At 39.5% G+C, this 12,996-nt stretch overlaps 1 protein-coding gene and 1 long non-coding RNA gene across 2 annotated transcripts; one reads left to right on the top strand and one right to left on the bottom strand.

Moving 5' to 3' along the window:
* Positions 1-1,005: 1,005 nt before the first annotated feature.
* LOC108708667 lies at positions 1,006-12,589 on the bottom strand. Its single transcript, XM_018247601.2, has 5 exons — positions 12,312-12,589; positions 5,447-5,542; positions 4,820-4,953; positions 3,962-3,987; positions 1,006-2,052 (listed from the first exon to the last, which is right to left on the bottom strand). The coding sequence occupies exons 1-5, from the start codon at positions 12,432-12,434 to the stop codon at positions 1,538-1,540; spliced, it is 894 nt and encodes a 297-aa protein (XP_018103090.1). The 5' UTR covers positions 12,435-12,589; the 3' UTR covers positions 1,006-1,537.
* On the top strand, positions 9,660-10,688 carry LOC121400056. The gene is made up of 2 exons (XR_005965516.1): positions 9,660-9,699; positions 10,317-10,688. It is a non-coding gene; the product is annotated as an uncharacterized LOC121400056 (long non-coding RNA).
* Positions 12,590-12,996: the final 407 nt, after the last annotated feature.

The following is a 12,996-nucleotide window of genomic DNA, read 5'->3' as shown; positions in this document are numbered from 1 at the left end:
ACCTTCTACTCCCCAGCAATCCTGCCTAGTCATGGAAGAAATTCTTCATGATCCCAACCCAGCAAAGCTGGTGTCCCGGCTCTACCAGCAACTCCTTTTATCCAGCCCCAAACCTTTTCGATCAGCACAAGACTGGTGGAATACCAAAATTGTAGGCCTTGAGCAAGATAACTGGGAGGAAGCAACAGAACATATCTACACTGGCCTGATATCGTTGAAAGACAAACTAATACAATATAAAATTATGCATCATATTTACATAACTCCCACACGACTCAAACTGATGGGCCAGATCCCCTGCGACTCCTGTCCCAGGTGTCACCAACAAGCTGCGGATTTCTTCCATCTAATCTGGGAATGCCACTACATATTGAGCTTTTGGACACAAGTCGTAAACTATCTAGCAGATAATCTTGACTTTCCGAGAATAATTTCACCTACAGTTTGCCTTTTGGGGGTCTAAAAGACATAATCCCAGCTAAATATACTCGAATCTCTTTTCGTATCCTACTCTTTTATGCAAAAAAAACTGTAGCCCTTCATTGGATGGGTAACCTCTCACCCTCTCTCAATGCGTGGATACAACTGGTTAACAAAGCAGTACCCCTATATAAGCTCACCTACGAAGTTAGGGGAACACCAACAAAATTTGATAAAATTTGGGGCTTGTGGAATGACATTGACCCGACCCCTCTATAACAAGTATTAGCAGAGTCCATCTCCTCCTATGAAATACTTCATGATTTGCTATCCTACATATCCTCGAGGGTCCCAACCTAGCCTTCAGATGTAGAGTTCACCAGAGTTTGATAGTGTCCATCTCAACTGCTCAATGACTGCATTGTGTTATGCTTGGTGATAGCCTGTGCCATATTTTCTTCCTGCCTAACTTGTACAGTTTAATCTGCGAGTGTACTTATTCGTTGTATGTATGATTGTTGTGTGTGTTTAAAAATGAGAAATAAAACTTACCTTTAAAAAAAACAATGACACAATACAATAACGATGGGTATAAAGTTTGTTTATTGGTATGATAGTTCGCATCCTGGTTCTCTAAAGACTACAATTCCATGTAAAGGCTTACAATCCAAACTGAATCTAAGGAAAACTTTAACATGTGCCTTGAACTTGATATAATATGACTGTACTGCCTACTGAACGGATGCTGTTAAAGTTGATTTATTTAAGTTGATGATGTATATTAAAAAAATGCAATAAAAAGAAATTAAAAAAAAAAAAGATACTGCCTGGTGCACAGTGATAGGGGATTGCCCCCCCACAGTATGAAGTGATTAAAACGATTCACTGGCACACACGGCAAGTGTCATGCTTTATAGAGTGGTTTTCACCCCCGAAATGTTGCACTTTTGCAAATAAAATTGCAAGGGCTTGCCCTGCTTCAACTTGCTGTGCCTGCTGGTGAATCGTTTTAATCATTCCTGAGCATTTCTGGTACATACTATGAAAACAGAAACAATTTGCAATAAGAATCTTTATTTTAAAACAGAATTTTAAGGTGCTTTTTGTAACAAAACATTTAAAGTACTTTTGTTCTTGTTACATTAAATTTTTTTTTTCCACATTTGGATGTCCTCGGATAATCCAGTGGAGATGATCCAGCAGTCCTTCGACGTAATTGCTGCATTCCACCAGATCGAGGCTGAGAGGTGCTGGGCCCTGGATCATTCCTCTGAGGACGAGCTGCATGTTTTGAGCCCTTCACAGGCTCAGTCTCAGTGACCACATCCCTTTGAGACACATCAGTCTGTATAGATGAGCGACCTATAGCAACCAATTGCCATAGGGCATCACCTATGCGCTTGAGATGTGCCTCAGTTCTCTCCTGGGAGGCTGAGATGGCAGACAGGTACTGCACAAGTTCTTGTTCATATTCATGTGACTCCATATCTGCATTCTGCAGGTCTGTAAGGAGCTCATGATAGACATTGTATTTAGCAAGATGAGCCTCAGGTGAATCTTTCCCACTATCCCCGGTCACTGGATGATCATCTAACTCCTCCTCAGAAGAAGTTGTAACGGTGTCTGGTGCCGCTGAAAAGGAAAAAACAATATTTACAGTCATAATTACATTCATGCAAGAACAATGTGCACAGTATCAAGAAAACCATAGATTTAATTTGCCTGTCAATCAAAATTGTTCTAAAATACAACCCTGAAAGAAGTGGCCCCCTCTTGTATGTATATTTGAAGACACAAATTAGACTTTTTATTACAGAGACTTATATATGGATTGTGTAAGACAGTGTTTCACAAGTTGTGGCCCTGAAGCCTCTAAAAGGACATAAAGCAGTGTAAGGGAGGGAACGTCAAATTGGTTAAGGGGCTGTGGCTTATTAGCTACCATTGACTTACATCATACCAGATACAAATATCCAGCATTAGATCAGAGCACAACACTGGTGGGCACAGAGCAGCCATGTTCTTACCACCTCCAACAGGCTTGAGTGCAGCCTGGTGTTTGCGTTCCCTAATTTCCATGCCACTGCTGAGTGCAGGCAGCACTTTATTCAGGTGGTGAAATCAGGAGTCTGCACTCTGTTTCCGGGGCAGCAGTTTTTATTGCATTGATTTAAATAAGAGACTGAAATATGAATAGGAGAGGCCTGAATAGAAAGACAAGTACTTGTAATAAAAAGCAGCAATAACAATAAATTTGCAGCCTTACATAGCATTTGTTTTTTTTTTAAAATCAGTGACCTTCGTTTTTTTATACAGCTGAAAGACTGTGGAAAGACTGGCAAGAGAAAGTTATTTTAAAAGACTGTTTTATTCCTAAAGGTTTTAAAATTCTCATTTGGAAAGTGTCAGAAGATAAAGGCAAATAATTAAAAAACAATACACAATACAGACCTATTGAAAAGTTGCTTTGAATTGGCCATTCTATAACATACTGAAAGTTAACCTAAAGGTGAACCACCCTTTTAACATGTCACACATATGTATACTGGCTTTTTGGAAATATACTTAAGCAGGTGCATAATATCACTACTGATAACTCCATAAATTTGCAGCATAGGAGAACATTCGGGGGCACATTTACTTAGCTCGAGTGAAGGAATAGAATAAAAAAAAGTTGAATTTTTTTTTGGCTACTTCGACCATCGACTACGACTTCGACTCGAACGATTGGAACTAAAAATTCGAAGTACTGTCTCTTTAAAAAAAACTTCGACCCCCTACTTCACCACCTAAAACCTACCAAGGTGCAATGTTAGCCTATGGGTTAGGCTTCCTAACAATTTTCTGATCGAAGGAAAATCGTTCGATCGATGGATTAAAATCCTTTGAATCGTTCGATTCAAAGGATTTAATCGTTCGATCGAACAAGTTTTCCTTCAATCGTTCGTTCGTAAGAAATGTGGTAAATCCTTCGACTTCGATATTCGAAGTCGAAGGATTTTACTTTGACGGTCGAATATCGAGGGTTAATTAACCCTCGATATTCGACCCTAGGTAAATGTGCCCCTCAGAGTTGCTAAAAAGGGGAAAGTAGTGGGGACAAGTGCCAGTTCCTTGAGTGTGGAGATACAGATTTACTGTAATATTGCCAGAGTTAGTGTGTAATTATCCGCAGGGACAGGGAAAGCAGGAATATAAGACTAAAAGGAAATAACTACAGACATTTGCCCATATAAAATAACATAAAAGTCCCAACTTGCTGCCCATCTGGTGGGTAAACACCTTCAATAGATGGAGACTAAATACAGTCATTTTTTTCTGAGAACCTCAAGCTAATAGTAGGTAGAATGATACATGCAACATGCTCTAACCCATTATTGTTACATATTAAAGCAATACCGACATGTTCTATAAAAATCATAGGAACGTGTCCATAAATAGGAGGTGCTGCATGCCGAATAGTTTCCACTATATGCCCCCAAAGCCGCCACCAGCCCCGCAAACCTATGTGAAGCCGACCCTCTAATTTTCCATTACTTACCTTTTTTATGGCTAGCGCAGAAAATTCTGAAAGACAGGGAATAATGAGAAAAGATAAGCCATCATGGTTGCGCTGGGCAAAGTGAGAACAGATCACAGTTTAAAAACTGATGGGTGATAAATGTAATCCTTGCTTATTTTACTTTTCCTGTTATTAGGGATGCACTGAATCCAGGATTTGGTTCGGAAATCGGACAGGATTCTGCCTTTTTCAGCAGGATTCGGTCGAAGTTTTTTAAAGTTACAGTACTTCGATTATCGAATGGTCGAATATTCGAATGTTTTTACTTCGAGTCGAAGTAAATTCAATGTCGCAGTATCCTATTCGATGGGCGAAGTATCCAAAAAATTACTTCGAATTTCGAATTTTTTTACTTCGAAAATATAATTGCAATTACCGTATAAGGCTTCTCAGTGATAAAGTGCATGACAATACTTCACAATAGTTATCAGAGTTTTCTGGAATTTTGAGATAAATAACCCCAATGTACACTATAATTTGACATATAAGTGAAATATTACTTATTTGTGCCAACAACTTCTGGTTCATTCTGTTATCTATACTCAAAATATCAATTTTATCATAAGCACATTATGCTAATAACCATTTATCTGTAAAAAACACATTCCCTGTTTGTGCCAGCATACTTTCATTTTATACTCTGCATTCAAATAATCCAAAGTGACGTGTATATTTGTGCTACTAACATTGCTAAAGCTCTATAGACCATACAAACTTTAAATCAAATAACTGACTATAACCCATACTCAATTAATCCAAGTGACTGATATGGGATAACCTAGGTTATAATGGGGATCTTTTACCATCCCTTGCAATACAGTGGAAACATATACTCACAAATATTTTTCTTCTTCTTCATTTTCAATAATTATTCCTTGATCTTCCTTTGCACACATATAATGGTAGGTTTTCTTGCACCATGATACATCACAACCAATAGTTGCTCCAGTTTTTTTACAGACGCTGCATTTCTGAAAATTCAAAAACACATGAATGGAATAAGTTGCTTGCGGGTTGTGGGCATATGCGTCCCATCAGCACAGTGTCTACTGGTCTGGTCTGGTTTCCCAATGCCCCACCCTGCACACAGTATCTTTCAACATTATTTCTCCCCTTGCATCCTCAGCCTATCCTACACAAAGCCATCTTATTGACTGGCAACTGCTAGACTGAGATATCAATACGTAAACTGAAAACAAGTTGGAAGCTTTAATTGGCTCCTGTATGACCAGTTTTAGCCATTTGTAACTTTAAACAAATAGCTCTTGGCTTTGCAATTTGAATTATGTGCAAAAAAAAACATAATTGTATTCTATATAACAGTTAACTGTTACTATTAATACAAACTAGCACTATTTTAGACATATCCTGGTGCAGAAGCAAAGGTTTAGTAGGTTAAGATTATTTTTCAAACTGAAACTGATATAACATCAATAGCGTTTTACCAACATGTCAGAATCTTACCGTCTTTTTTCCACGTTTGACTTCATTTATCACAGAACGAATATCAAATCCACCGAACAAGGTTGAATTTGTTGATATCACATTAGGTGAAAAAATCTAGAATAAAACACGAACATGTGTTATACACAAAACTTTTCAACCAGAGGAGAAAGGTATAATGCCCTTGTCCCATATTGTCCATGGGGCACACCCAGTGATGGAATTAGAATTTTTTCCTCCCTATCCAGCCAAAAGATCCTTTTATAAACAGGTAAAAGAACTAGAATTAAAAAAAAAGTCAAATGTGATTTTGATCATTTAGCAACAAGACTGTATAATGTTATTCATATACACAAGAGCCGTGAATAGCCTGTAAATAATATCCTTATAATACACAAAAGCCATGAATATCTTGTAAATGAAATCCTTATAAATGGAGAGTTCTGATGTCATCAGTTATAAACGGTGAGTAGTGATGTCATTTCTGTCACATGACTCACTGAAATTTGTGTATTATAATAAATAAAGTACCCCCAGTTGCAAAATATGAGGATATTAGAAGTTACCTTGGAGTTCCATGACCTGTATCAAAACACTCGGCCTTCGGCCTCGTGTTTTTATATGGTCATGAAACTCCTCGGTAACTTATAACATACTTATATTTTACAAGAGGGGGTACTTTATTCACTATATAAACAGCGCTTTGTGATGTCAGTGGTTATAATCGGAGCTTAGTGATGTAATTTCTGTCACATAACTCCCTGAAACTTTTGTGTAATAAAAAATAAAAAAACCCTCTGTTGCAAAATATGAGGATATTAGAAAACACTCGGCCTTCAGCACCTTGGTGGGTGGGGGGTGTGTGTGTGTGTGTGTGTGTGTGTATTATGGAAACACTGAACCCTCCAATTCAGTATTCGGCCACATACTTAATGGATTCAGGCAAATGCTAAATTGAATTTAAACATTCACCACCACTGGAAAATGCCAGTGGGTGGGCCTATGCCTGCCCCTCACGTACAGCAATTTTTTAAAAGAAATATATATAATAACTGATTCGGTTTGGCCAGACTTTTGGATTCAGTTGAAGTTTAAAAAAACGCTTGGTTTTGGCCAAATCCTAAATAAGGTGCATGCATAATATATATAATATTTTAAGAAAAAAGGCTTTTTAATAACTTAGTAACAATAATCTTTATGATAGATACTGTTTAAGCAGCAGGTAAAACCCATTGACTGACACCTCTTGGCAAAAGCTGCTTATTAGAACTCAGTGCCCCTGTGCCTATTATAGCTTTTATTTAGTGAGTTCCTGGATACAGTATGCAGTATATTCTTTTACTACTGGTTCATGTTCTTTGTCTGGTTTCTGGGTTTTTGTGTGGTTTTGGGATCATTTCCTAGCTTTGCCCTGGATTTTTATTTGGTTCTGCTCCTTGTCCTGTCCCTGTCATTCCTAGCAGTTAGTGTACTAACTTGTCTAGTAGATCTGATATCTGGTTATTGACCTGTCAGACTTTGTTAATTCAGATGTCCGATGTCTGTGTACGTTTCCGTTCACACTTGCCTGTAGATTTACCCCTGGTACCCTCCTATATTGGCTTTACATACATTTTCCATTAGCCTCTGTTTTTGCCCATTATCGTGTGACCTGACATCACATCAAGTGCCCCTTGCCGGCGTCAGAAAACATCGTCAATTTCGCAAATTTATTCGCCAGCAGCGAAATGTGGAAATTCGCCGAAAAAATTTGCCTATCACTAATCAAAACCAATTCTACCCACAGGACTCTGCAGCCCAGAGTATTGCAATCATCTATAAACACCTGGCACTGCCACAAATGTGATTTATGTGATGCTCTATGGTGTGTCACAACACAGCTACACTGCAGAACACAAACAACAACTAACATTTACTTTTAGAACAAAGCACGCCCCAGGCATGAAAAACATAGCAATGTCTAGGGACAATATGGCAATGTTTTTCAAAGTGACTCATAGCAGATAATTGCAAGTGCAAGATGTGCCCTAACCACCTCTGACAGATTATTTTTCTCAGATAAATGATCTCATAAAATATTCACTGAAACAAGGAGCAATTGTAAAAGAGCTGGAAAGCCTGGCAGTGGGGGTAACAGTACAATGAAATCTACCAAAAGAAATACAGTATTAACCAAGGCACCAGTTGCTGCGGCCCTCACAGGTTATCAGAACATTTTAACATTTTAACAAGTTGCACATGTCATGAAAGGCTAGTCGGGTGCATGTAGGGATAACAGGGAGCCCTGCTGACAGTTTCATTAGTCCTTGCTCTATAGCTCAATTGTTTGTCTGAATTTATTGTGAACCATTTTAAAGCAGCTTCATGCCTCCTTCCATGGGGTACTGTGCATAAGAGAGCTAATAGCAAGCAGCAAACCAGCACTATTACAGTTCTGCCAAGGCGGAGGCAGTGTCGGACTGGCCCACCAGGATACCAGGAAAACTCCTGGTGGGCCCAGGTGTCAGTGGTCCCTCATGCTGATAAAAATTTGGCCTATTTCATGGTCATTCTCTATTTCATTGAGAACAAAGAGGCTAAATAGAGGGAATAATAGATTATAGTATTATAATATGTAAAGAAAAGAGACTATAGAGGTTGAGTGAGGAGAGGAAGAATAATAGTACTGAGAGTGGGCCCCTGGTCTAAGGTTTTTTGGTGGGCCCCTGGTGTCCCAGTCCGACACTGGGCGGAGGGTGAATTTTTTGTTTGGTGAGGCTAAAGAGGGACCTAAAGCTAATCTCAGACATTGATCTGCTGCCTAAAAATGATTGTCCCCCCCCCCCCAAAACCACTTCTAGCAGTGTCTACTAACTTTCAGGAAAACCGTGCAGAAGTGCAGGTGATAGTACTTTTCTAAAATGCTCAGGATGTAAAAGTACTAACACGTGCACTTCCATGAGATTCCAACTGAGGTCACATAAGAGGGGTTATCCATCTTTCTATGTACACAGTTATTCCCCTTAATTCACTTTTTTTAAATTGAAAATGTGCTGTAGACTGAAATCTGGTTTGTTTGTATGGGTTCTAAGCCTAAATCAAACACTGCAACAATTACTATATTTTTTTTAACTCTAAGGGCTTTAATTTCCCCCTCAGTAGGTACACAGAAATTTTAGTAAAATGATAATCTTGAAGATGCTCAACTTACCAGGCAGCTTGAGTGGGAGGGCTTGCCAGGTATCCAGCTTTGTGCTGAAGGATCTTACTATAGGATCCAAATTAAGGTTAAAGGGGACATATACCTTAAAGGAAAACTATACCCCCAAATGAGTACTAAAGCAACAGATAGTTTATATCAAATTAAGTGGCATATTATAGAATCTTACCAAACTGGTCTATATATTTAAGTAAATATTGCCCTTTTACATCTCTTGTCTTGAACCACCATTCTGTGATGGTCTGTGTGCTGCCTCAGAGATCACCTGACCAGAAATACTACAGCTCTAACTGTAACAGGAAGAAGTGTTGAAGCAAAAGACAGAACTCTGTCTGTTAATTGGCTCATGTGACCTAACATGTATGGTTTGGCATGTTTGTGTGCACCGTGAATCCTAGGAACATGTGTGGAGGCCCTTATTTTTTTAATGGCAATTTTCTATTTATGATTACCCAAAGGCACATAACGCTAATATATATATAATATATATATATATGTAGGGCACTATAGGGATACAGGCCCTATAGAGTTAATCTTTTCACCATTTCCTTGGGTTATTGGGTAGAATCCCTGTTACCAAATAACCTTTACAGTGATAGGCTGAGAGATTTGGTGACACTGCTCTGACACACTGCTATATAGTGTGTGTAAGGAGTGGGCACTTCCTCTTTCCCCTCTGGATGTGATTCCAGCTGGATGTGCTCAGGGGGACTGAGTGCAATAGGCCCAGAAGAAGTCATGTGTCCAAGTCGGGGACCAGGAAACCCCGTGAATGAGGAACAGATACACTAGGGCAGACTTGTCATAGTCTCACTAGGAGAGAAAGGCAGAGAGGATAGAGAGAAAGAGCTGCTGATGCTCCAACAAGGATTTGCAGTAAGGGAGTAGCTTCCCAGAGGCTCTGTGTGTTGCCTCCAGTCAGGGACCTCAGTGAAGAGGGACTGTAGGGTAGAAGCTGCTTGCCTGACAACTTCCAGGAGGGAAAGGTTGTACTGCATTTGCCTGTGTACTCTCTGTGTGAGCCTGCCTTTGATCTGTGTGAACTCTCAATATGCTGTTTTCCTCAACCTCCTGCGTGAGTATTAAACCTGTGGTAATTTGCCCTTTTTGGCATAATAAACCGTTCCTGATTGTTAAGAACCTCCTGGTGCCCAAGTTGTTTTTGTGTGCACAGTAGCCTGGGGGGATGTAGTTGCACTACACCATAGAGGGAACACTTCCACTTAGCGAAGGCCCTGCCCTGGGTGTAAGTCACGTGTAACCCATGCTCTAGTGTTATAGCTGGTGAATTAACCCCGAGTGGCCCAAATAGGTGTTACACACACACACACACATATATATATATATATGGGGTAGATTGTAATACTCCAATAAAAGCCTTTATTCACAATACCCGTGAGTGCTCTTAACTGCGCTATATATATATATATATATATATATATATATATATATATATATATATATATATATATATATATATATATATATATATATATATATATATTATGAAAATGGTTTACTTACATGAAGCAGGGTTTTACATATGAGCTGTTTTATGCAATATCATTTTTATACAGACCTACATTGTGTGGGGGGGGGGTTAGTTTTCTTTTACATTTCTACTCTCCACCATGCCATTACAAACATCTTCATATTAAAGAAAACTGATTAATACATTTTTTGCTCATACAGGGTAATTTCTGCTGCCACCCCTTCCTTTTGGAGGACTTCTGGTGCAGGGCTCAGTGCTGTCTTCATGAGGAGCCGCCGGCACCCTCTTCTTTCTGCAAGTGAGCCGCATCTATTCAGAGAAGGCCAGGGTGTGCATATGTTGGCGGCACGGTTGGTGATGTAATTTTGGTGCCCACGTCAGTCATTCTCAGGTGCTTCCAGCAGTGCAGAGCTTGTCCTGCCCAGCTTCAGTGTAAACGAGCGGTGCATAATGACTATCTAGATCTGCCTTCTGTTTCCCCACATGACTGCAGGTCGATGCATTCCTAATCACTACCCTTCCTGCTCTGTCTCTCTCTCATCACTGACCACAAATATAAGTTGGTTAAAACATTCTGCCTCAAAAAAAGACTATTTTGTGAAAAAAAGTATTGTCAGTGAATATTTATGGGTAAATTTTACTGTCAGTATAATGATTTTAATACAGCTCAACACTTAAAAAAAATGTTTTCTTTAACTCCCTGTATCCTATCGTATAGTGATTATAATTATCGCGTTCTCCAACACCAGCTGTGGAGGGTTTTCTGTAATTCCCTGCATCCTTTCATATAGTGATTCTTCACATCAGTATCAAGTTCTCCATTAGAACAGCAACTGTGTGGTTTTTCTGTAACCAGCGTTGGACTGGGGGGGCCCAGGACCCACCGTGGCTGCTGTCCAGGGCCCCCTGAAATTCCCCACCCAGCGCACCGCCGAGCGAGCCTGGACAACAAAGGTTCCAGCCACATTGGAATACTGGAGAGTTATAACATGTGTGGAGGTGATTCTCCACACTTCAGCAACAAAATGTAATGAATAAACATTTAAAGCATGCTGTAGATATTTGCAGGCAGCAAGAGGGACAGGAGCCCCACAGCTAGCACTCTGATAGATTGTAAGGCAGTTGATGTCATGCTTGCTGAAATCAATTTTTTACAAAATTTGGCAGGTTAGGAAAGTTTGAACACATTTCTGTTTTAATGTGTTATTACAGTTTTGCCAATGAGGGTGAATTGCCCTTTAAGTGGCAAGTCATCGTTTCCCCAAGAGACCTGCTTATCTTACATTGTTGCAATTGTTTCTTTGCTTATCTTAAATTGTTACAAAAGTATCCAAGTGTACCTGTCACGTATTATGGGCTCTCTGACAAAATTTAATGGAGTTTTAGAAACTTTGTATAATTTTTTGGCTGTTCAGTGCAGGAGATCAAAGAGAAAGTCGGGACATTTCAGTAACAACCCAGGACTGCAGGTTGAGATGTCAAAATTGGGACTGTCCCGTGAAAAACAGGACAGTTGGAAGGTATGGTGCAGCCCTGATATAATGACAGTTTTAAAGGGATAAATTGCTTTCAAAAAGATTTTTTTTCTGCATCATTACTTATTTTGAGGAAGGATGATTTATATATCTGAATATGAAGGTTATGTAAAATGTCTCTTTTAATATATTGCTGCAAGTCCCAATGTATCTACCGCTACTACATGCAGGTTACCTGCTCTCCGGGGGCAGTTCTCTGGGAAGGGGTCTGCAGGAAATATGATTGATTCGTTTTCATTAACCTTGAGACCTGAGAACTCTCCAAAGCTAGTTACAGTCTGTAGAAGAGCTGTCAATGCGCATTGGGGTTTGCCAGGTATATTAACATGTCATCTGCATAGAATGACAACTTTTCAGTGACTGCTCCCAATACAAGCCCCTCCAATGCCCTAATTTGCATTGCTAGAAGCTCAATAATAGGGGCAAGAGGGGGCAGACCTGACGCATCCCCCAATCCAAACGGATGTTATTGGAAAGCACTCCATTGACTAGGAATTTTGCCTGTAGGTGGGCATATAGCGCTCAGATCCAAGCCTGAACCATGGCCCTTTATTATAACGGGCTAATACCTACCATAGTTGGTATGACCAACTAAACATGTCAAAACATAACAGATATTACTACAGATAATTAATTCCCTTTACCATACTGTCTACTCACCATGCAATTATAATGGGCAGTTACACGATTATCATTGGTCTTTAGCAATTCACCGGTCTCCGCATTCTGCTCCTGCTGATGACAGAAGGCACACGCTCCCCGAGCTGATGTTGAATTTGGCATGACAGCGCAGAGATGCTCTTGCAGTTGAGAAGAGTATTACTGAATCTTTTTCGTAGTCCTGAAACATATAAAGGAAAAGCACTTTATAGTTTCACTTTCACTTCCCAAGTGCAACAGGCGTGTCCATTTCATTGTAGTAATTTGCTCATTTCTGTTATATAAATACATTCTGGGACTTGCATTGTCAGCTCTTCTCCATCCCTTGTTTGCAATAACATTTCAGCCCTCCGTCATGTTGTTTCAAACTACAAAACTGAAGAGGTTATTTTAACTTTGGTTATAGGATGTCAACTAATTATGCAACGATGCCAATAACAACTTTGTGTTGTTTATAAGAAAAGCCTCCAGAAATATCTTCTATTTTCAGTTGGTTTGCCTACACTGTCATCATAATAGTAATTCATTACCGAGCTTATTACTAATACACAGTAGAACCCCCTATTTTATATTTTTCATGGGACCAGGGAAATGTGTTAAAGCAACTTATATGTGGGTATATAAAGAATTGAGTGTGCCAGGTTAGGGTCCTGCGCAGGTGTTGCCAGATTGGCTTAGGGTTTGG

This window comes from Xenopus laevis, chromosome 2L, assembly GCF_017654675.1.
Source record: "Xenopus laevis strain J_2021 chromosome 2L, Xenopus_laevis_v10.1, whole genome shotgun sequence".
NCBI lineage: Eukaryota > Metazoa > Chordata > Amphibia > Anura > Pipidae > Xenopus > Xenopus laevis.
Note: the sequence above shows the minus strand (reverse complement) of the source record. Positions and strands in the feature narration are given on the sequence as shown.